At 25.4% G+C, this 25,623-nt stretch overlaps 3 protein-coding genes across 5 annotated transcripts; 1 reads left to right on the top strand and 2 right to left on the bottom strand.

The window, feature by feature from the left end:
* Positions 1 to 438: 438 nt before the first annotated feature.
* Positions 439 to 12,271, bottom strand: Rep (Rab escort protein). The gene is made up of 12 exons (XM_017902423.1): positions 12,192 to 12,271; positions 12,029 to 12,086; positions 11,883 to 11,949; positions 6,479 to 6,673; positions 6,221 to 6,404; positions 4,828 to 5,065; positions 4,056 to 4,278; positions 3,750 to 3,956; positions 2,905 to 3,029; positions 2,669 to 2,829; positions 1,345 to 1,521; positions 439 to 1,201 (listed from the first exon to the last, which is right to left on the bottom strand). The coding sequence occupies exons 2-12, from the start codon at positions 12,075 to 12,077 to the stop codon at positions 1,034 to 1,036; spliced, it is 1,794 nt and encodes a 597-aa protein (XP_017757912.1). The 5' UTR covers positions 12,078 to 12,086; positions 12,192 to 12,271; the 3' UTR covers positions 439 to 1,033.
* A 1,115-nt stretch (positions 12,272 to 13,386) lies between these two features.
* On the bottom strand, positions 13,387 to 17,067 carry LOC108549161 (lipase 3). Its single transcript, XM_017902424.1, has 6 exons — positions 16,798 to 17,067; positions 16,234 to 16,404; positions 15,702 to 15,925; positions 15,323 to 15,569; positions 13,861 to 14,110; positions 13,387 to 13,682 (listed from the first exon to the last, which is right to left on the bottom strand). Exons 1-6 carry the CDS (start codon positions 16,837 to 16,839, stop codon positions 13,387 to 13,389), a joined length of 1,230 nt encoding a protein of 409 aa, XP_017757913.1. The 5' UTR covers positions 16,840 to 17,067.
* Positions 17,068 to 19,467: 2,400 nt separating this feature from the next.
* Positions 19,468 to 22,448, top strand: LOC108549168 (zinc finger protein Helios). 3 transcript variants are annotated; one of them, XM_017902434.1, is made up of 8 exons: positions 19,468 to 19,556; positions 19,621 to 19,860; positions 20,163 to 20,395; positions 20,505 to 20,736; positions 20,822 to 21,090; positions 21,178 to 21,513; positions 21,584 to 21,810; positions 22,176 to 22,448. In XM_017902434.1, exons 3-8 carry the CDS (start codon positions 20,220 to 20,222, stop codon positions 22,418 to 22,420), a joined length of 1,485 nt encoding a protein of 494 aa, XP_017757923.1. In that variant the 5' UTR covers positions 19,468 to 19,556; positions 19,621 to 19,860; positions 20,163 to 20,219; the 3' UTR covers positions 22,421 to 22,448. The 3 variants fall into 3 exon arrangements, with proteins under 3 accessions (XP_017757923.1, XP_017757921.1, XP_017757922.1); XM_017902432.1 differs by having other exon boundaries at positions 20,186 to 20,395; positions 22,176 to 22,420; XM_017902433.1 differs by having other exon boundaries at positions 19,603 to 19,860; positions 22,176 to 22,420.
* The last annotated feature ends 3,175 nt before the right edge of the window (positions 22,449 to 25,623 follow it).

Here is a 25,623-nt window from a genome sequence, read left to right as displayed (position 1 = left end):
TAATATATAATAATTAAATAATTTGAAAAATAAATATGTAGTCGAGGAACGATTGATTTTTCGCAGTCTAAATTTGTTCTTACACTAACAATATATAATGAGTAAACTATGCTATGGAATATAATGCATAATAAATACACTAATGATGTATAATATGTATTAATAATCAGATAAAAGACATTATAATATCTTTTATATTGATATAGTAGAGAAACGTGGAATAATGTGTCTTCTTACATTTGTAATGGCTAAGAAAAGAAGAGTTTTATTAAAGTAATAATCTTTTCATTGAATTTCTATAAATCAATAATTAATAAATATAATCGATGCTAAATTGTCTTAATTATAATCGATTAAATTAGAAATCGGTTACATTTATAAATTACTGAATTATTTTCATATACATTTGATTTAATATTAGTTCTAAATCTAATGTAATTTAATGAAGAATTAGTTTACAAATACTCTCCTTCGTTTCAGTTCTTCCACATCTCTCTTATGTATTATCATAAAACTACATTTCACTTCCTCGAAACCCAGTATTGTTTCTGTTTGACCAGAAAAGAAAGAAAGAAAAACTAATGCTTTCGGCGGATCGGTCCGTAATTTAATAAAAGAGCAAGTGTAACGCAGACTTGAGCGCCAGTCGATTGGAGTTTTATTCGAAAATTCACGAACAATTTTTAACTTGTTTAGTAATAAAACTTATTTAAAGAAATACAAATGTTTTCCAGAACAGTTTAGTCTACAAAGAGTGCTAGGCTAAACAATACTTTAAATAATTATATGAAAATAAATAAATTTTATCTTTAATTTAAATAATTATTTAGATTAAGATTGTATCATACAATGTCTAGCACTATTTACGGACATAACTGACAATTTAAGCATGCAAAAATTTGTTCGTCAATTATTCGAATAAAAGTTTTCCGACTTTCAAACGAAAAAGGCGCGTGTAACTTTGGATAGAAAGAGGTGTGCGGCTAAGGGAGCTGGCCCGTATTTTCAAGATGAAAAGACGAAAAAAGATCATTTAATCCTCTTTTTCGGCTTTCTCGACATCTTGTTTTTCTTCAGCCTCTGTATCTCCCTCAAATTTCGGGCCAGGCGCTTCTTCTCCTTCAAGTACGATCTCCTCTGGATCAGGTGCACGTGGAAGAAGATCTTTATCAGGATACATGGATTCAAAGATGCTCTTCGCCTTAAACAATGAAGAAGTTTATTATAAGTAATAATGTAAACGTAAACGAAGTAATAGTTAAACGAATAATTATTATTTAAAATGTTCTTAAGTTGTAACTTTAACTACGCTAAATTTAAATTATAATACGAGGAGAAATTAACCTGATTAACTGCAAAATCGAAATCAAGTTCTAAATCTGGCCCTGAACACAGATAAAGGTTACTGGGTGTGGAATCATTTAATTTAATATCACTTGCAGGTAGATTTAAGTACAATGACCATAAAACTTGAGGTTTGGGACTCTCCGTAGATTCTTCCCTATCATCTTCATCACCATCCTATATATAAAAGTAAATTTTATTTTAAAATATACTTTGGAGGAGCGAATCGCCGTAGCGAAAGAGTTAAGAAAAAAATGTTAGATATATAGGGTGGGCTGAAATTCATAGTACAACCGAGCAGGGGGTGATTCTATGTGAAAAAACAAGAAAAAATTTGGTATTATATTTTTTTATCGGGGCTATGTTTTCGAGAAAATCGACTTTTAAGTTTATTCATCATTATGAAGGATTTAGCCGTCGTCCATTCTTCTATCACAGTTATCTCCGTTCGAGATAGTGTTTACAAACATTGATAATGATGGAAAACATTCGGTTTACGATAAAAGTCATAGTTTCTACGCAGTGAATTACCTTTGCTGTTAGAGGATGCACTCTTAGTTATAAGGCGTATGATTTTCCAATATGACGGTGCACCGCCACATTACGCCTGAGAAGTTAAAAATTTTTAGATCAAATGTATTCGTGTTGGATCGGCCGCCATGGTAAGATTGGTGGTTGGCCATCAAGGTCTCCGCACTTGACGCCTTTAAATTTTTTTTTATGCAGGTATATCAAAGAACAAATTTATAAAAACGATATTTCAAATATTACACATTTGAAGCAAAATATTGTGGACGAATTTGAGAAATTAAAAAACCTTATCAGCTTACATTCTGTTCAGATATTATTAATTCGTTGAGCAAACTTATGTATGTATCAACGAGGAGGATATTTTCAACAACACATATAATAGTATACTGTATTGTAGTGTTGCAATAGAATGTAGTAATAAGGTATAAAAAATTAATCAGTAGGAACACTTTGTATTACTTTAACTACAATAAATAATGTTTGTAAGCATTATCTCGAACGGACACAATTGCGATAGAAGAATGGACGACAACAAAATCCTTCATAAAGATGAACAAACTTTAAAGTCGATTTTCTCAAAAACGGAGCTCAGGATAAAAGATTTTTTCTTATTTTTTCATATAGAATAACCACTTGCTCGGTTGTACTATGAATTCCGAACCATTCAGTACATAATTTAGAATATTTTGAAAATAAACTAACAATAAGGATATATTGATGCAAATTCAATAATTTCAGTCCAATTTTTAAAAGTTTAAGGATAAACATATTAATAGTTATATATAAAACATACCTGAAGATGTCTCTTATCTGGTGAAACAGTCTGTGTATGGCTATGAATAGATGAACGAATGGCTAATGGATCAAGTGGTTCAGCTTTTAAAAATTTGTTGACAACATAGGCCAAGTCTTCTTTTGCATTTGTTGTTCGCTTACATGTCATATGAACCATAACTGTTTTTAAATCAATTTTTAAAAGTTGAATTTAATATTACGTGAATTTTAAATAAATATTATACTTCTACATACACAATCCCTGAGGACAAGCATTTGTAGATGGTCCCAATTCAATCAATGTAACAGGTTCTTGATCAAGTTGCTCTGGAGGATAATATAAAAGTGTCAAATTTTCCTTTTCACCTTGCATAATTGACCTAGAATATGTAATGCAACATTATATCATAAAAATTTATTAGCAAATATTGCTTAAAAGAAAGGAAAAAGGATATTTGTGTTCATTATGAGTTTTTGATTTTTTCTCGATATTACCTCACTATCCACTTATATCTACTATATATATAAAATTATAGTTTTCCCCATATGCAAAATTTTGTAAGACTTTTAAATAAATAATAAAATCTTAACAGCCAGGAAAATTAATTATAATTGTATTATATACATATTTTATATATATTTATTTTCTAATCATATTAAGTATTGACTAATTATATAAACAATAATAATTTTATTATTGTACTTTGTTATCATTTTATTAGCAAATACTTCTTATAATTGTGAAAAATTAAAAATTTCTAATTCCTGTATAGAAAAAGGAGTAAGCACAAAATTTATATTTTATAAAGAATAATTACAATTTGGGTAATCAATTACATATCAATTACATTATCTAATAAATTAAGTTTCATCTTATTTCTTATTATTTTTATTTTAACAATTAATTACTTACGATTATTTGTTATTAAAGTAGCAAATCAAAAGCATATCTTTTAAAGTTAGTGAAATCCTAATATATTTTAAGCTTAATTTTTATTAAGTTCAAAATAAACTTTTGAATTGCAACTTAATTAATTTATTATAATTTACTAAAATTATTAATTAATACAATTTTTTATTTTCATCTTTCTAATAATTACCTGTCTGTAATGAATATTCCACGTGATATTCGTTGATCCCCTTCAGAAGCTACAACTTCTGGCGGTAGATGGCCTTGCCCAACAACCAAATGTTCCAAACTTATTCTTTGTTTACCACTAATGATAGCTTTGCATTTATTCTTATGTATTACTATACCATCAAGCTGCCGTTTTAAACAGTAAACTCCTCCAAATACTGCACATAATCTGTAAGTAATAATAGAAATCATGTTTCATCATCTACAACATTTAAGTATTAAATACTATGATAATAAATTAGTACATAAAAAAAGACAGTAATAATACCTGCAAAAACATTGAGGTAATTCACCACTACCATACATAGGCCAAAGGAAGGGTGTATTTCCATATCTCCCAAGACTATTCAGGAAATGTTTTGTGCGATTCACACCATCTCTACAAGAAGTCTTTTCAGTAGCCATAGCAATTGCTTGAACAACATAATGCTGCACAATTGGTGTCAAATTCTTCGTGTTTAAATACTCCAAAAAAGTTTTATCACGGAATCCTATTAATAGATATAATTTAATTCAACAATAATACAAAATATAGTTATACAAATTCTGATACTATATTAATCTTATTATATAATAATTATACAAATAATGCCATTCAATTTAAATTTGTATTACGTAAATAAATGTTAAATTTACATTGTACAAACGGTATTTAATAGAAATTGATAAACAACTTTCTTCTACATAAAGAAATATAATGAAAAATTTATAAATATAGCAATTTCTTGTATAAATTTTTTACAATTTTTTATTGACTACATGTAAAATACACTTATTGCTCAGTTTATTATAATAAATTTGATATCAAATTTTTATAAAATATTATAGTAAAAGTTTCATGTGTAGTTGATTATTGTGTTTTTAGAAATAAATAATTATTAAATGAGAGATATTATACAAATCTTATATTGTTACGAATAACAAATATTTCTTTTTAAGAAATAAATCGTTATCATTAGACATCATTTTATAAAATGAAGTTAAACTGAAAAAAAAGAAGAAAACGAAAAAAAGAAAAAAGAAAATATATAAATAATTACCATCAAATTCCGGACTATCAGCACCTTGCTCCATGCACGAAGTGAGCAATTGCATCAACATTCTTTTCTCAACAACACTAACAGTTTTATTTGCAAATACATCAGCTCTTGAGCAAGGTACTTGTACCAGTTTCTCATCCATGAATGTAGCTACTCTGGATACTGCCCGAAATTCCGCATAACGAGCAATGTTACTGGAGATCAAAAGCTCGACCAGTTCACCTCGTGCAAATAACAACTGTCATAGATAAATAAAATTTTCCTTAATTAATTTAATATCTAATACAACATATTTCTATATAACTAAAAATAATAAAGATATTGATTGAAATAAATTATTATTTAAATAAAGAGATATTTCCTATAAAATATAGCGAAATAACAAGTATTTTAACAAATAAAATAAGATATTTAAATAATGAATATATTTCAACAAAGAAATAACATTTTACTAATTTTGATATAATCAATTATATACTGCTTATTTTTAAAATTGTTATAAATATACAAATATTCAAAAAAATACTAAAAGCAGGAGAAAAGTAAATAAAAATATAGTTATCATTAATATCTATTTCCAAAAATATTAATAATTAATAAATAATTTAAATTTTGATATTATATATATTTAAAAAAGAGTTTGTGCAACTTCTCTCATAATAAAAATTTATTAAAATAAAAAATAAAATATTGACTGTAATTTTAAATAGCATCTGACGTCGACCAACACCAAATTTGTAAGGATTAAAAGGGAGAAAGAGTGAATCTCAAATATAAAATTTTACCTTTGCTAATTTAATAGTTTCCGAAATATTAATAAAATTGTTTTCCAATACTTATTTACTGTTTACTTACATATATATAAAAAAACAGGAAAAAGAGATAAAACTATGAGATGGGTTGGGTATATTATTTAATCTGACCAGGTAATTTCTATTATTATTATATTCTATCACTGATGCTTAAAAATAGAGATCAATTTTGCATAGGCTGCTGCTTTGTGATAGACTATACGACAAATGACAATGACAACAGAGAATGAGGATTCTATTAGTGGCATTTATATAATATCCGTATAAGTAAAATTGATTGTATATACTGTACATGCATATAATGTACGAAATGTTTTTATATTAATATTTCGAAAATTTTTACTTAACTGAAGAAAAAATTTTTTATTTTTGCACCCCATCCACTTCCTAAATTTCATATCGATCGACTACAGGTGCCATTCAGAGGAATATCCAAGACATTTAATGTATTTAAATAGATTCTCTATGTATTAATATTTTCAAATATACTTTCAATACTTTTAAACATACAAAGAAATTTCTTTCTTAATATTCTATAATTATTCTTATATCCAATATAATAATTTCTTATATTTTTATACCTTTGGTGCTAAGTCAATATTGAACTTCCTATATTCTTTCCTTATACGATCTATACTCCATTGTTTTACATTTTCTTTTTTTTCAACTTTACCATCATCTGCTTTCTCATCACCACTGCAATTACCATCTCCAGTACTATCTGTCTGTGTATCTTTTGAGGAAACCACTGGTAGATCAGCATCACTGTGATATAAACATAATTAAACAAGAAAATGACACATGCGCGTGTGCTCTTGATTTTGTAAAGGAAGACTTACTTTGAAATATACCAAGTTTCCTCAATATTTTCAACAGTTGAATATTCGTTACTAGTTTTTAAAAATTTCTCTTCGGGTTCCAAATTTAATTCAGATAGATGCTTAATATTGTTTTTGGAAATTTTTAAATCCTCTATCCACTTTTGTAGACCATCGAAATTAAATGTTGCCCACAGGCCACCATAATATTCGTCACTAAAAGTAAATAGAAGGCAAGTGTTTAGTCACATTTAATATTATTCAAAACAAAATAAATTTTACAAAATAAAACTGAGGACGTATTAAATTCCGATTTTTATAATACATAGGTGGAATATGTATATATATAAAATACTTATATTTATATAAAACGATTTATTATTGTTATAGTATACAGAAAAATTTGAAATGAAAATTAGTAAATTTTAATCATCGGTGATTCCGTCAAAAATTATCATAGAATATAGTGATTGACTTTTTTCTTAAAATTAAAGATTGAAGTTTATACTTTTAATATACCATGCTTTAATTTCATGTTTAGTGTAGCCTAAAATAACGTAGCAGCTTAAATATGAGAGTATGTTTGAGATATCGAAAATTGCAATGTTTGGTGTTCCTATATAGACTTGGAAAATTTTTTTTTGAAAATGTTTACATGGTTGTAAAGCTCAGATTTTCTCCTCTATTTATAAGACAAAATTTACGTAACTATGCTTTTCTTTTTGACAAAGTTGCAACACTTTAAAACAATCATTGCATTTTTTATACGTACCGCCGATATTGGGATTACTCTGACGATTTCGGACAGAATCATCGTTGATTAAAATTTACTATTTTTCACTCAAAATTTGTCTATGTACCATAGTTATACGGTGCCGTATAACTTTCTATAGTTTGTCCCTTGTGTTAGTGCAGGCATTAATTCTTCCTTGCGGAATGTGATTTCGGATTTGAACTAGTACTTGCGACAAATTTTGAACATTGGCAAGATTTCTCGCCAAATTTCTGAGTCTACGATCAATTATATCCCATACATGTTCTATCGGGTTCAAGTCTGGTCTTGTTAGAGAGGGTGGAATTATTTTAGTAGAGTTTTCCGCTAAAAACTCTCGAGTAATAGCTGCGGTACACGGTTGTGCGTTGTTCTGCGTAAAGAAAAATTTTCTCCGTATACCGCACTGTTGGTATTTTTGTTGGTGGCAGAACAATAAGGCCGGTAAGTAGAATAACAGTGATTCCTCCCTACATGATTAAAGAACAGCCATGAAATACTTCTACAGGAGCAATGCATGTTGCGTAATACGCGTGTCCTAGACGCTAAACTCGAATTTGTCCATCAAAATCGAATAAAGAAAATTGCGATTCATCGATGAAGAGTACGTTTTATAATAATTCATGATAATCGATCCATTTCTTATAATAAAATGCATTACGACATGATCCTCAGGACATGTGCCGTTTTGACTCGTTTCGTACCTTGTCTTTTTTGTGGCTATAAAATAAAATTTCCCATTTCCTGATGACGATACCAAATGCGAGAAATCGCTCATTGGCTTATGTCATCTCACAACATAAGATCATACTGACAATATCCATATAGTACACATCGAGTAATCCCAATGTTGACTGTTGCTCTCATATTTAAGATGCTACATTATTAAGTGTACACTAAACACGAGAGTAAAGCATAACTGTCTTAAAAGTATAGACTACAAACTTTAATTTAAAAATAGAATCAATTATTATCCTATGACGATTTCGGACAGAATCATCGTTGATTAAAATTTACTATTTTTCACTCAAAATTTGTCTATGTACCATAGTTACTCACAGCTGCGTAATTATGAATTATAAGTATATATATAAAAATTATATTTAAATGTATATATATGTATATTTTATAAAAAAAAATTATTTTATATTGTATATTCATTAGACATTTTTTATCTCTCTCAGTAAATATTATAAATTATCAAAATCTAATGAGAGAGATAAAAAATGTCTAATGAATATACAATATAAAATAATCTTTTTTACAAAATATAACTTTATATATTAAGTAATGTATGTGTATCGGTGACACATTAATTGCTAATAAAAGAAGCAATTGAAATATAATAATTACAGAAATACAAGAAAAAATATTATATTGCAACAAAAGATAACTATTAATATGAAAAAAAATCATATAAAAGTAAGGCGGAGAACTTTACTTTGTGTTTGCAATTTATACAGATATTTACATAATAAACACTGCCAATGGTTCAATAGAATATTTATATAAAGTAATAAATCGCAATAAAGGATTGAATATACAATGTGTCAAAATCTTCAAAAAATGATATTTTGTATCATTTCCTATTTTCCCCAAATAGTTTAAATGCTATTATCGAGTGTTTATTTTATTTGTAAATATATTTCTTTTATACATATGTTATGTATTTTTAGAATAATGATTGTTCAATTACTCCTTTTTTCTTGATTTATCTAAAAAAAAGTCTATGAAATTGTTGAAATGTATTAGTTTATCTATCTTCAAAATGATGTACGTATAATAAATTGATATTGCACATTTTCTGGGAACAATATTTAGTACAATGCATCTAATTAACAATTCAATGATAGCTATACATTAAAAAAGTTAAAACAGAAACTTCTAATGTCATTTTTTCGATTCATAATTCCGATTTTTGAGCCCTTCTTTTGAAAATGTCTTCAATTATTATGTAATATGATCAGCATTTTTAGTATTTCCTTTTTGATTAATCTATAATTTTAAAACATCCTATAATAATACACGCTACATGCTACATTCTACATTTCTATCGCACAAAGATTGTAAACTTTTCAAAAGATTAAATTTAATCATAAAAAATTTCTGAACAATTATGTACTTCTTTTGGAAAGTTAGTTTTATAAATTTCAAAGCATAAAGAAATAATAAAAGTATACTTAAGACATGTTTTTTCTTTAATTTTAACATTTATAGACAAAACATTATAAACAAAAGAAGTCAATTTCATCAACACTATTAGTTTGTTCATTGTTAGAATGAATTATAATTAATTAAGATTGATAATAAATTATATATTACAGAGTGTAACCAAACGATATATAGCAATTCTGAATAATCAAATATTAAATTAAATAATTTTTTTAAATAATATGAGATTTAAAATATCGTTTTTAAAATATAGATAAAAAAAAAAATTGAAATTTTTGATGTAGGTTAGTTATGCACCAAGTAGCAGAATGTGTGAAGATATATGTAATTACTTTGAATAAGACATAAATATATATATTTTCAGGAAATTAAAATCATAATAAAATCATAGAATGTATGCAAAATAATACCAAAATTGAAAAAAAATTTGCAGTGTAAAAGGAAATTGAAAATGTAATATGAAATTCTTTTCATGTAAGGATCCTTTTGAGAATAAGTTAAACTTAAATATTTTTTAAATATATATAAAGATTTAGTTTATATCAAAAAAATGATTAGAAACGTCTGTAATTAAAATATAATATGCAGATATTTGAAGAGGTAAAGAATTGAAACAAATTATTATTGACTCAGATTTCTTTAATTTATCAAGCAAGAACTTATCCGTAACATTCTTTGCAATTAATAAAATAAATGTATTACTGAAAATTATTGTATTATTTAAAACTATATTATCTAATTGGAGCAACACATAATATAATAATACTACACTAAATTCTATTTATAATTGATTATGAACACATAGAAAAGTATATTAAATTTATCAAGTCTATATATATTAAGTCAAGTTTAGTAATATACTGCACTTAATTTTCATATTTCCAATTTACTTTTACATGAATAAATCTTCACCTATTCAATTGTATCAAAAAAAAATTGTGTCAAAAACACTCTGTATGGGTGTAAATTTTTAATCTATTAATTAGGAAAACATTGCTAATTAAAATTTATTATTTTAATTCCTTAAATCAATTTTTGTTAACAAATCTATTATTTATTATTAATATATAAATTTTCCTACTTTTAGTAAGTTTATCTATGAAAAACTTTTTTATTGAAGAAAATGGACCTTATTATACAAAAATTGTTAGTCATTTGTATAACTCAGATATATTAGCTTTCTGCATAATCAAAAAACATTTTAAACAATTCAATGATTTTTTCTTCACTTTGAACACGAAACCACATTTGAAAAATTACAGAATAAGAATTGTAACTTGCTTTTCAAAGATTATAATTTTTATTTTGTAATTGTAAGGAAGAAACTTAGATGCATCTTTTTAAATAGGACTGAACAAAAAAAATTATGATTTATGAAACTTGTGTATCTAAAAATAAAAATTTATGTAAAAAACTACAATTAAAAAATTTATTAAAATATAATTACATTTTCTTTTCATGTCTGCATTAAACTTAAATTTCTTTTATATAAATGAAAAGTATTCTTAATTAGTTTATAAAAATACCAAATCGTAGAAAATTTCTAATTTTATGTAATTTAATTAATTAAAAAAGAAATGCAATATTTAGAATATATATAATATATATATCTATTTCTTTATATGAATTGTACATATGAAAACCAATTAATCATTTTATTAGACAATTCCACATGCTTTCTTTTTGTAAATACAGTATAAATACAAAATTTTAATATGCTTGAAAAATAAAATTTCAAAAATAAAAAATTATTATATGAAATAGGAAATATAAAAAATTTATGAAATTTATGGAACATTTACTATTATTAATATATATGAAACATATATATATATAATACACACACACACGTATAATTCTAGAGCGCGCGCGCGCCCGCGTGCTCGCGTGTATACGTGTATGTAATCAATATCCCTCGAAAATCAAAATTTAGATCTTAAATTACATTAAATGTAAAATTGTAATATGATACAATATTTATGTTAATATTTAAAAACCTACATATGTTAATTCATTGTATACTTGTAAAATTAACTTTCAGTATTAAATGTCTTTTGCTCATTTAAGCATAGATATTCATACATGAATTCTATTTGTATCAATTCTTGTTTCAAAGGGAATTAAATGTTCAATAGAAGATACAGTTATTTATGATTGTACTTTAAATGTGATATTTAAAAGCAATAATTTCAATATATACAATAAATATCTGATTAAAAAGACATATAATATATTTAATTAAAATTGAGCATCTTATATAAGTATATAAAAATATATAAATATTTTCTATTTAATAATACAATATGGAACATTAAAAAAGATAAAGAATAAGAGAAATGTAAAAAATATAAGAAAGTGAACAAGAGACACATTTACGAAAAAGAAAAAAAATGTGAATGCAAGGAAGCAAGCAAGCAAGCAAACAGGAAAGTAAGAATATGATAGAATGAGAAAAAGAGGAAGAAAGAAAATTCGACATACCTGTCTAGGTGAAGGACCTTTTTACCAATTCTACTTGCAGCTGCTGCAACAATAGACTCCGTCATACCTGACAAATTAATAAGTCATTATAAATAATTAAAAAGTAACAACAAAATAAATAAGACGTATATTGCAAAAATCAATACCCGTCCCTACGACGACGACATCATATTCATTTGGCAGATAGTCTTCCATGGCTTCCAGCTGCAAATTGCAATAGAATGTAGGATTGCGAACACAAATAGTTTTGTTATTCAATGAAAAAATGACTAAGAAATCAATTCATTTCTAATGAATTCCGTCAATTACGTTGAGTGAAGGGCCACTCCCGTCGTTTCGCTTTCGCTCCGAACTTTCACTGTTTCACTACAGTCTTCAAACTCTAGTTTGACAGAACAGGACGCTACAGACCGTAACTGAACTCAACGCTGATTCGTCAGAATTTAGTCTCGAAAGACATTATAACTAGATGTTGCAACTACTGGTATTTTACACCAAGCAGATGAAGGCAAAGAAGTCCAACCTTAACTTAAGTTCTACCTCAACATTACCGCCATTATCAAATGGTGTGGTCATTTATAGTATTATAAATATAAAATTAATATTAAATATAAATATAAAAAATTAATAGATTTTAAAGGAGTCGTAAAATATTTATAAACTATTTCAGAATTCTATAAGAAATGACTATTATATAAAATTCACAAGAACAATACAAGATTCTATGAAGCAATTGTATTTAATTAATTCTACTATATATAGTTATTTGTATATAAATATATAATTTCAAACATAATTTTCTTATTTTTCTACTTATAATATAAACGGAAATTATTATATATTAAATTCTGATACAAATTTGTCATATTGAATTTATTTCAATTAAATTTGTAAAATTAAGGTTACATAAAACTTATTTACAATTATAATTACAATGATACGATGTTTAATTATCTATCATAGTTTATATGAATTACTACATTTTTTCAAAATTTACTTATATAAAAATTATATATTTAAATTACTTATGGAAAACTTTTTAGTGTATTTATATATATATAGACATATAAATATATATAGTCTGTATTAGAGTAATAACAAAAGTTTTTTTTGTTAACTTTTATGGATCTTATATTTCCTTCATTTATTATAGTATTCGTAAGCTACATTTGAAAGAAAAAATAACATATTATAAATAATGTATGTAAATATTTTATGCAGAATGTACATTACACGGAAAGTTAATTTTTATACCTTTAAAAATGTATTGATGAATATGATAAACAATAAGGTTTTAACCATAAATTAATTAAAATACTAAATTATTTTAAATGCAGTATCTTTTTATATATTATGTGTAAATGAATCATATATGAACATTGAAATATATATAAAAGAAACATTGAATAGAAAAAATACTCGGTTCCTTGAAATAAATCTCATATAGTATATGACAATGTTAATATTGTATACAAGCTAATAAATAATTCAGTAAAAGATTTTTTTATCTGAATTTACTTAAAACTGTTAGAACAGTACTATAGAGAGATTTTCTGACATCTCTACCCCATAAATAATCAATATGATTGAATTTTGAATATTCGATCTTTCTTGTCTCTATAACATTTGGCAGACTATCAGTAAGCTTTTTTACATCTGCAGGATCAGTAAGGAAATCATTCTCACTATAAAATATTACAACTGATGTTTTTATTTTTTCAAGATCATATTTTGGTGGTTGTGTTGATCCATAAATGTTTAAATTTTCTGTTGTACCATAATCGAACTTACGAAAGGACCCTGTTAAAAGAAAATGATAGTATGTAATAATAATTAAATAGAACAATTATTCTGTACATATAAGAAATTTTTATACAAAACTTTTATTATAAGAATTTATTACCTTATATTAATAATTAATTAATATGATTAAAATAAATAAAAGTTTTAAATGCTAATTCAGTTCTTAAGTAGCTACCTGATAATATAATCTGGCTATAATGAATAATTTGTTTTGCAGAAGCACCAGCTGGAAAATGTCCCAAAATTAATGGCAACATAGATTTGTCTAGCTGATCACTACCAAATCCAGCAATTAGTGAGAACCAGCATACACAAAAACCTTTAGTAAAACTGCCTGGAGCATTTCGAATTATTGTACCCAAGGCTCGTGCTTGTAACCTATTGTGGGGGAACCACTGATGTATATTGCAATAAGAGGAGCCCCACTGAAATATGCTTACTATAAAAGTGTCAATTAATAATAGTAGAAGATTTTTTAATCAGAGGTGGGTGTATTTATGTATATCTAATATATACATATAAAATATCATATATGTCAATATTATAATTTTTTAATTATATTTTTGAAATATTCAATATTTGCTTTATTTATTAATTGAACACAATTGCTTTCCATTAAATATTTATGAACTCATTTTACCTTGATAAGTTTCTTACATAAGAAACAAAATTAAATTTTATGAATGTAAATAAAGTATCTTATAAAATGAAGTAAGAGAAAAAAACGTAGTTAAAAAATTTGTGTTGTTATGAAAACGGAACTACATAATATAATTGTATGTGTGTATATTACTTAAAATTGAAAATAAATTAATTAAGCCATATAAAATAGTTATTTTGACAATGTTGCAAAGCTCAATGTACAGACAGAGTTTAATGTAGTAATGTAGTACCAACAACTTTGTAAATATCTCAAAAACTAATGCAGAGCAGCAATTATTGCTCAAATAAAAGTTGTTCAGACTTTCATCCTATATAACAGCTTCAAAATCATCAGGATCAGCGCACAAATTCTGCAGTTTTTTCAAGTTTTTTGTTTTTTGTAAAAAATATAGCGTTAACGCATTACTCTATATTTTTTATAGATTCCCTAGATCTATGTTTCTTATAGATGCTAAAATACAATGTTTTTCTTAAAATAAGAAAAAATAAGTTGATTTAAAGCAAAGTCAATAAAGTAAACTTTTACTAAAATTATAAATACACATGATAAACAATTGTTTAAGATTAAATTTCTTTTACTATATCACACAGTTTTGATATTTTATTTATTTATCTACTTTATGTATCCATGGAGTATCTAGATACAATTGCATGCAATTAGAACAAAAATATTTCACAAATATGTAGAGAATTGAGGTCATCCAGTAGTTATAAAGCATAGAAAAAAGTTGATCAAATTCTTGTCCTTTATAACATATTTCAAAATTATCAAAATCTATGAAAGTAAAAGTAAAAGTAATAATAGAAAAGGAAAGTAAATAATGTGTGTATGTATATAAAATATATACATAAATAAATTAGCAGATAATTTTAAAGCAAAATTAAAATTTTAAGATAAGATTGGTGATATGTGATATCTTACATTTAGAATTTAACCACCTCTGATCATAATAAAAATATATTTAAAATCACACCTCCATTAATCTATAAAAATGAACAATGAATTTAAGTAATGGACTTCTTTGATTTGAAAGAAAGGCTATTGGTGCTAAACTGATCATTCCTTTGATTTTTCGATTGTATTCTGATTTTTCACTAGCCATTACGTAAAATGCAGTTGTGCCTTGACTATAACCCACATAATAGAGCTCTGTATGTCCAGTATGCTCTAAAATATAGTCTATTGTTGCTGGTAAATCATAATAACCAATTTCATGCCAGCTAAAAGATTAATAACATTTTTGATCTATTAATCAATATAATTAATTTCTTATATGATCATACATATATATTTTTCTACATTTACTTTTGTTTAATTATTGTTTTATTTTATAATTTGTTAAATAACATTACCTAAAATCCCAAAATTCCTTGTCTCTAGTTGTATATTGTTTATGTTTTCTTGAATATGCATTGCCTCTTGCATTTCCTAACCAAACATCATAATCATTGTCACATAAAAGATATGCTAAAGCTTTTTTTGGACCCAATAATACCCAATCAGCTGAACTCGACAGAAGTCCATGATAAATGAGGACTGGTATTGATTTTCTTAATGTGACTGCATGACTTTTATACTAAATATTAAGCATTTATTATGTTACAATGTTAATATAAATTTTATTTCATAATTATATTTAAATTTTATTATATATTATGGTATAATAGTAACATAAAGTACTATAAATAAATAACTATTAAAATATTATTGAAATCTGTTAATAAGATAATATAATATTCTTACGAACAATTATTTATAGGCAATTCAATGACTTTCAATAGAGAAGTGGTTCAATTATTAATTATTAAATGCATTAGCTTTATATCTCTTATAACATACTAATAACAGTTATTAAAAAATATGCTTCCATAATAAATTTTTTACCTCCATTTTTTCTTTTTCATTTAAAATTTGCATATTATTCTCACTCACATTATAATTAGGATTTTGATTCAGTTTTGGAGGTAGAACGCGATGCACATCTAAACAATATCCATCTTTCGTCCAAATGTGATGTGTTTCTGATGTATAACCATGGGCTGTAATTAATTCTGGCTGAAAAAATATTTTATTATTATTTCGTTATTGTTATTTAAATAAAATCATGAAATGTAACAGTTAATGATAAGTAATTGCTATAGTGAAAATAAAAACAATATGAATATTTTTCATGAGTACAATAAGAAGTATTATCATAATTATTTATTTAAACAATATCGTACATTTTAGATTCAACATAAATGATTAACATAATTGTTAAAAACTGTAAATGAACTTTACGATATCTAATATAAAAGAATACAAAGTAATATGTTTTACATCATTAATGGACAATTCATTAATGATTCGAAAATTGGTAAGTAGACTTAAAATCATAAATTATATATTGCAAGATATTATTGATAACCAAAAACAAAACGTTATATAAAAAAGGAAAATGTAACTTACTGTTGTCATATGAGTCTCATCCTGATTGGCTGTTGCGCTCATTATATGAGCAACTGCTGAAAAAAACTGGTTTATATGATGGAGAAATATTATCTAACTTTCACCAAGTATTATTCTTTATACTTCTTATTATTACTTTTTATTTATGATTTTATTTCTTTCAAGTATTGATTAAACAATATACTAAAATTTTATGAAAGATGTTATTTAAATGTTTTCTATAAATATCGAAAGATCGAGAAATATCGAAGTGATTTTGCGCGTTTAAAATTTTCGATATGTAATCTACAAATTCGATTAAATCTTAATGCTCTCACGATGACACACCGCGCTGTACTGCTCTACACACGTTAAAATGACAGACAGAAACGATTTATGCGCATGCGTATAAATGAACATATAATATGAACGAAATTTAATAAATTTTCCCATATTAGGGATATATATTCTTAAAAAATTAATAGTAACATTTTTATAAAGATAATAAGTATTTAGAAGTATTTTTTTAAAATCCATATTATTCCTTTAATTTCATTTTTTGTATTACTATTAATAAAATAAATTATTGCACACGAATAAGATTGAACATGTAGTGCACAAATACAATTCTTCTGTAAAGAAACCGATGTTAATTTATTTCTTAAATAGAGATTGTGATATTTAAAAAAAAATATTAGTTTTGAAATTTAAGTACTTATTATTTCAGATAAAAGTTAGTTTAGTCCAAAAATTATAGAAATTTTGTTAAACCATCTGAATTTAGTGTAATATTTAATTTTCAATTAATTCTTTAATATTTTTAATACTATTTCTATCAGTTACATTTAAATTTTTTAAATTTGATTGTTAGTATTATAATGTAATATTAACGAAAATTATAGTACTTAATATTTTAAAACATTGATTTTTTATAATATTGTTATTAATTTATCGATTAATGTATAATTCATAATTAAAATATATAAATTAAACTAAATACAAAGGTATGTAAAACTTTTGTATATATTACATATGTTAATTATTTACATACGCGCGCGCGCGTGTGTGTGTGTGTGTGTGTTAAAATTATGTTACATTTTATATATAGAAAAACAGTATAAGTATATAAATATATATTTTATATCTTTATGTATATAATGATGTTTCAAAATAAACATAAGAAATTATCGAAGATCTTCAAAGAAGTTTGAATATAGAAAATGGTATATGAACATATGTAAATCCAACTTTCAATATTTAGTTAATTATAATTGAAAACGATACTTTTTATAATAAAGATACAAACAAGTTTGTTTTACTGTAAAAAAATACTTTCAAGCACAATAATACATTTCAAAATATTCATTATAGGACTAAACTGAAAATAAACAATATTTCATACTCTATTGTCTTGTTTTATTCTTTTAAATTACAATTCTTTTAAATTATATTGTATTACATTGCAATTTTATAAATATTGTAAAATGTTAAATATTGAAAACAGCCATATTATACTAATTATCTAATAATAAACCAACTCATATAATACTAATATTTGTACATCATAATATAATTTCTGTATTATAAAAGTTATGACAAAAAACTAATTGTTTGTTTAAATGGATTATAAATTTACTTATACCTTTAGATTTCAAGTTATAACTATGAATTTATTCATAGTGCAATATTTTTACAAAGAAAGATAAAAATAGATTAGATAAAAATTGATTAGAATAAATAAAAAACAAATAAAATTGATTAAAATAAAAAGGTTACATTAAAGAGTTATGAAGATCATATAGAATTATTTAACATGAAACTATTTTTACAAAATTTAAAAATTCTTAATGCTAAAGTATAAAATAATTACAAATGATTTGTTTTGTTAATGAAATAATAATAATCATGAAAACTATAACAATGTTAATGATTAATCTTTCTGTAATTTTCTTTATCTTCAATTCATTAATTTCTTTAGTTTTTTTATATAATATTTATTTATATATAACTGGTTACTATCTTTTTCACATTGATTTATACAAATTATAAATTGATCAAGTGGTCAAACAATAAATAGTGATAGTGATCAGAAAAAGAATTATTACTCCTTTGAAATAATATACTTTTGTCACATTTGTTATTTAGTTGTTGTACATTATTGTTTTCCATGCTACATAAATAAAAAGCATAAGAACATAAAAATTATTTTTTACATATTGATTCTTATACAAATTGAAAACAGTCTTATTTGTGTATATTATAATATGTATATTACAACATAATATATAATATATTATTGATGAAATTACATCTTACGCAGTATATAAAATTTCTAAAATTTGAGTCGTTTATGGTGATAAATTATTTAGGAGCTTTTGTTATTTGTATATAATATACTTTCATGTTTTCGTACCGAAATAACATTTCTATTTGTGTCTTTCATATATTGAATAAAATGAAAATATGTAAATACCGTTTACATATAATACTATTCATAATAATATATGTATTTTTGATTAAATGTAACATAAATATCACTCACTAGTAAGTATGTTCATTTTCCAAATAATATACTTTTATGGTAATACATATAAAAAATCGACAGATAATACCGATTTGATAAATCGAATATTACTGTGAAGTCGAATATCGTAATGTCGATTATTTCGATTAATCGATCATTCAGAAGAAGACAGTAAAAGAGCAGTGTGCAGTGGTTCGCAAAGGTGTTGTGCATTTTTGAACAAAAGGCAAATTAAACCGAGATAAAATTGGAGATGGTTGGTTGTGCAGAATTTGAACAAGAGAACTAAGTAAAGATTTCAGATTCCCTCTTTCTCGTAGAATCATGTTGACCATACGGTGACGAGGCCAGCCAGATCGGCGGAAAACTACGTCACCAGTGACGGATTCCCCCGAAACTGGGACAAAGTGCAGTGTACTCTGGCATTGCGCTTTACCGGAATCTCTCTCACTCCATGTCCTAGTATACTCCCCCCTTTTACTCTCTTTCTCTCTCTTTCTCTTACTCTCAGGATTGACCAATCGTCTTGTCATTCTCGAACCCCCGATCGAAACTGACAGGTAAACATCCAAATTTTAGTTGGGTTACTTACATATATTTATTGTACTCTATATTTTTAATTATTTCATTTATTGTTAATTATTTTATTGTTTATTAACAGTACTATTTTATTACCATTAACGTTATGTTATTAAATTAAGTTGTAAAGAAATTGAGTACTGTACATGTCTTTCAAAAAATATTTAATATAACATATATATTATTATAAATTTAATGTGCATAGTACATTGGAAGTTTAAGATATAAAAATTCATACCATCAAAGAAAAGATGAATTGGAATACATTTGTTCAATATTGTAGGTAATAAATGACGAATGGTGCAGGTTCAACAACATAGTATCTGGAGGGATCAGTATCATGTCAGATGGGGTTGATGCTGGCGGCGGGGAAAATGAGGTAGATTCCCATTCCTGTTCGCACGCCGATGTTGGAGAATCTTCGAATCCAAGAGATGAGGAAAACTTGGATCCAGATAATGAAGCTGCCTTAAATACTAATTATGATAGTGGTGATGGTGCTGTACCAGCTTTTAGGTCTGTCATCTTCATGTAATTGACTTTTTGTATTTAAAAAAATTCCAATAAAGGTTTAGATAATCAAGGTCTTAAATAGCGTATCAAAGGATCCATAACGTGTGGACAGGTGTGAAAGGTGTGAAAACTATGAAACAATAAATAAGACAGCATTCTGCGCTCATCAGGATCAATGCTTGGCTAGTGCTGAGCCAGGAGAAAGTACAGAAAACATAGAAGCTACTGAAAATGATGGAGATGGAGAAGAAACACATCCTGGAATTCGTTCTCATAGGAAAATGTTTGAATGTGATGTTTGTAATATGCAATTTTCTAATGGAGCTAACATGAGACGGCACAAGGTATAAAATAAAAATTTGTATTTGTTTTAAATTTAAATAATTTAAAATTTGTAGTGCTATAAAGAAAAATAAATGTTATTTATAGATGAGACATACTGGTGTAAAACCATATGAATGTCGTGTATGTCAAAAAAGATTTTTTCGCAAGGATCATTTGGCAGAACATTTTACAACACATTCTAAAACTCTGCCATATCACTGTCCAATTTGTAACCGAGGTTTTCAAAGACAAATTGCTATGAGAGCTCATTTTCAAAATGAACATGTTGGCCAACATGATATGGTCAAATCTTGTCCTTTGTGCAATTATCGTGCAGCAACTATGAAGTGCCTCAGGTTACACTTTTTTAATAGGTTAGTGTTTAATTATTTTAGTAATATTAAATTATTTATTTTATGAAATACTATACTTGTTATTTGACTGATTTATCATTCTTTTAGACATGGAATAGATCTAGATAATCCAGGACCAAACAGTTCAAGTTCATTGATGAATAGTTGTGCTCCAGGTGAAGCTATGCCTTCTGCTCCTCTGTCAGATAGTGGAGATAGTACTGGAAATCGTTCTGCGGATAATGCAACTCCACCAATGCATTTTCTAACACCTCATATTGAAATATCCATTCCTTATCCAGAACAAACTGCAAGTCAACGAAATCCAAGTCCAGCTCCTTTAAATGGAGATAGCCCAAATAGTCCTCAAAGTGCAGACAGTAATAGTAATGCTCCAAGTAGTAGTCATCACCAATTACCAATTAACAGCAGTGGAATCCACAGGTATTGGGAAGGCTTAAAAAATTTAAATTATATTACTTTAAGCTTAATTCTAATTTATTTTTTAATTAAGGAATCTTGGTGGAAGTGAAGAAGCAATTACACCTTCCATTTCATTAATTCCTATTAAACAAGAACCAAACAGTAATGGAACAGAGGAGAATGGAGCAACATCTAGCAATCTTCCATTACCATCTTTGATAAAGGTCTCTCCACTAAAATCCCTTCTTCGAGATGATTTACGACGTAAACTTTCATCTGGCTCAGGAAATAATAACAATAACAACAATAATAACAATGGTAATTTTATTATTTTAGACGATTTATTTTTATTTTGATATAACATAAAATTTATTTATAATATATGTAGTATATACATATGTAGTATACATATATTATAATTATATATAACATAATATTTTGATATAATTTGGGTTTTTTAAATATAAATTACGTTTATCTATGATATTTTGATATTAACTGATATTTTACAAGGTCTTTTAAAATATTATTGTCTTAAATTTCTAATAAACTCTTAATTATTATAGTATTTCTGATATTTATTGCAATTGGTATATGCAAATACTGCATATATCATATAATACTATTCAAAAAAATTGGTCTAAATAATTAGTGCAAATACAGATAAATTGATTTTGTAATAGGTAATAATAGTTCAAATTCAAATCCCCACTCAAGAGGAGAACCTCCTAGTTCGACAAGGCCCGATCAACGAAGTAGTGGACTTCAGTGCGCTCATTGTAGAATTACCTTCCCTGATCAAACCTTATATTTTCTTCACAAAGGTTGTCATAGCGAAAGTAATCCTTGGAAATGCAATATTTGTGGTGAACAGTGTTGCAACTTGTATCAATTTAATTCGCATTTATTAAGCAAAAGTCATCAGTGATTGTTGAAAGAACAATGTTGTTCTCTTAAGGGCCTTTAGAACCTCGATTATTAAATGATATAAATTATTTTTCTATAATTTGTATAGGAGAAATGAATTAAATAAAAATTATGTTTTATGTTATGAAACATAAATTAAATCCATATATATTACAGTGTTCAAATTATCGTTGTTAGTAATTTTGATATCTATGTGGATAGATATTAATCAATTAAGAATTAAATAAACGAGGTTCAAGGAATAATTTTGCAATCTGAAAAAAGTCGTGCCTTCATCGAAATATTTTTGCCAACGCTCACATTCGTCCGAATCGTGCTTATTTATGATGGTACGAATGATCCGTCCATGGGGCTTTACTAAAACGTATTCCAAAAGCTCTATTGATAGTTTTAGACCTAGCTATGTATATTTAGATAGAAAAAACAGTGACTACTAGTGTGCTCGTTTTTTCATTCAAATTCTTTTTATGCACTGTTTTTTGTTTGGTTTTTTTGTAAAATTATTTGTTAAATTTTATCAATTTTATATTTAAATGCTATGCGTCCTTATATATTTTACTTACTTTTATTACAGTAATGATATTATGATTATTACAGGATGTTAATGTGGTTATTCGTATATAGAAGTAATCGCGAATAATTAAGAAAAATTAAATTACAGTTGTCAATTTATTATTGTACGAAAAAGAACCGTGCCGTTTATAACGTTGCATGTAATACAAATTTATAAATAGAAAAGAGAGATGACAACTGAAATGTTGTCACCGTATAAGAAATATTTTATATAAAAATATTTGTACAGAAAAATATTAAAGTATAAAAGACTATGCAAATCAGAATGTCAAGATATCATATTTCAAAGATTAATATTAATATCAGAATAAATTATAATATGATTGCTAAAATTAAATTTTTCACAAAAGTCTGTAATTCAGAGTTTAATGAATACAAAGATGTGTAAAATTAAATGTTAATTGAGAATTGAATAAAAATAAAATCAGTCTTCAATTATGGTCAGATAAATGTTAAATATTTATTTCAATATAAACTAGTACAAAAAGTTAATTTCATTAGTAGTTTCGAAATATGATTTCCAGATTCTAATAAGTATCTTGTGTACATGTGTATGTATGTATGTTTAATACAGAGTATTCAATTTAAGTGCATAAATTTATGTTATTTTTGTAACATATTATAAGAAAAGTTTCAAATCGTCAGTTATTAAAAATTTATATTTAATATTATAATTACTTCCAAACAAATAAAAGTAACGAATTGTGTTAAAATGTGCAATTAAATTGGGTACTCTATTCATATCCTATATTCTACAAGTATATTATGCGCGATACGTATGGATATTATTGTCAGTGGTTGTAGTTATTTAAAAATCGTTCCATAAATTGCGTAATATTTAATACAACTATTACTATCATTATGTTGCTGTTGTTGTTGTTGTTATTATTATTATTATTATTATTATTATTATTATTATTATTATTATTATTATTATTATTTATCATTATCATCATCATCATCATCATCACCATCATCATCATTAGTATTATTATTATTATTACAATTACCATTATTATTATCGTTATTATTATTATTATTATTATTATTATTGTATTATTTATCAACATGTAAGTTATCTATTATTACTTTGCATTCCAATGTATTAGGTTTTAAATATGTTCCAAGCACGACGATGCTTCTTTATTTAAAAACTTGTTTTAATTTTTATATTTTATCTTTTGTTCGTAATATTTTTGTTGATATGTTTTTGAGATGATGAAGCTTTTCAAATTAATTATTTTTGATAACAAACAATATTTCAAATCATTAGAATTCGTAGAAAAATATTTTTTCAGTAAAATTTCTCGTATTCAATTAATGTGCTCCTTGTGATACGAAATGAATGTAAGTGAACACAAATTAGTATAGAAATAAGTAAAATGGTTTGATATTACGAATCAGTAGTACATGATTTCTTTTAAGAAATAATATATTAGATTAGCGTTGTCAAAGCATAAACTTCTTAAACATATTTTTATAAGAAACTGCGTGTTCATCTTATTCGTACTCATACATACAAGAGTGAAGTACAGTAAATATTTCTTACCCAATTTTTCTATCTTTAGAAATGATACTAAAAGTAGCAGAAAACTAATACACTAGATCGTGAAGAGATGTCTTTACTTATATCATTATTATTAATGTAAAAGAAGAGGAAAGAAACGAAAAATATGGTATCAATTATTTAATAAATTTTTCTATCCTGTTGTGCTAGCATTAATTTAGTTTATTTCAAAGATACAAATAAATAAAAGGTATATGAATTATAAGAAGAAGACATTATTAATTAAGTTTTATTCGTATTTAAAATTATATTTTTATTATTGTATTTTAAACATTGTGGACTTCTTAACGGTCTAAATAGTATATGCGTACAAAGTAAAATTCTTCTTTATAGTGTTTCTTTTTTAATTCAATTTATTATTTTACTTTTTTTCGTTATAAAACTAACTGTTATTGTGTTAAAAAATTATAATTGAATTATTAACTTTCGGAAGACAAACCGTAAAAGCCGGTGGTCGGGTCACTCGTGGTACATAGATATTAGCAAGTACAATTCTATTGAAAGTGAAATTAGAAAAAAATTGTGAGGGAAAATGTTGCATTGTTTAACAAACTTCATTATTTGATCGTATAATATTTAAAAAAATTGTGTGTCGGTGTACTTGTAAATTGAATTTGTATTTTTTTTTTTTTTTTTTTTTCTAAATAGGATTACAGAAATTCTTTTGTATAAATTGACACCTCAAGTCATTCACTAGACAAAAAGATTATGAAAATTAGGTCATATTTTGATATTTCATGAGATATTTTACTTTTTTTCAAACATTTATAGTAATTACTTAAATACTTAACTAGTATATCTTAATTATTTTTTTATGGGTTTCATATGAAAAATATGTTTCATGTTACTACTATATCTATTAATATAATATTCATAATTGTCGCATTTCTATGTATTAGTTTGGGATATATATAATTCAATTGATAATTTTGTTTTGTGAGGTATAGCACATTATTGTTGTTAATAAATATTTTCCAATGGCTTTTATAAATGATAAAGATGTAGATATATTTCTTGTTTGTGTTAAATGCAGTAAGAATTCTGAAGTTGTAACAATTATGTTA

The sequence above is a fragment of the Eufriesea mexicana genome, unplaced genomic scaffold (genome assembly GCF_001483705.2).
Source record: "Eufriesea mexicana isolate 0111107269 unplaced genomic scaffold, ASM148370v2 scaffold1824, whole genome shotgun sequence".
Taxonomy (NCBI): Eukaryota; Metazoa; Arthropoda; class Insecta; order Hymenoptera; family Apidae; genus Eufriesea; species Eufriesea mexicana.
This window is presented reverse-complemented; position numbering and strand designations above follow the sequence as displayed.

What these genes read in the sequence shown, in the direction of transcription:
- LOC108549161 (XM_017902424.1), bottom strand. Translation starts at nt 16,839, where the DNA reads ATGAGCGCAACAGCCAATCAGGATGAGACTCATATGACAACA. An exon ending in ATGAAAAAGAAAAAATGGAG is followed by an intron (nt 15,926 to 16,233) that starts GTAAAAAATTTA and finishes CTTAATATTTAG; the next exon opens with TATAAAAGTCATGCAGTCAC. An exon ending in ATTTTTATAGATTAATGGAG is followed by an intron (nt 14,111 to 15,322) that starts GTGTGATTTTAA and finishes AGCATATTTCAG; the next exon opens with TGGGGCTCCTCTTATTGCAA.
- LOC108549168 (XM_017902434.1), top strand. Translation starts at nt 20,220, where the DNA reads ATGTCAGATGGGGTTGATGCTGGCGGCGGGGAAAATGAGGTAGATTCC. An exon ending in AGGTTACACTTTTTTAATAG is followed by an intron (nt 21,091 to 21,177) that starts GTTAGTGTTTAA and finishes TCATTCTTTTAG; the next exon opens with ACATGGAATAGATCTAGATA. An exon ending in AACAGCAGTGGAATCCACAG is followed by an intron (nt 21,514 to 21,583) that starts GTATTGGGAAGG and finishes TTTTTAATTAAG; the next exon opens with GAATCTTGGTGGAAGTGAAG.
- Rep (XM_017902423.1), bottom strand. Translation starts at nt 12,077, where the DNA reads ATGGAAGACTATCTGCCAAATGAATATGATGTCGTCGTCGTAGGGACG. An exon ending in TTACCTCAATGTTTTTGCAG is followed by an intron (nt 3,957 to 4,055) that starts GTATTATTACTG and finishes TATTACTTACAG; the next exon opens with ATTATGTGCAGTATTTGGAG. An exon ending in TGCTTGTCCTCAGGGATTGT is followed by an intron (nt 2,830 to 2,904) that starts GTATGTAGAAGT and finishes ATTTAAAAACAG; the next exon opens with TTATGGTTCATATGACATGT.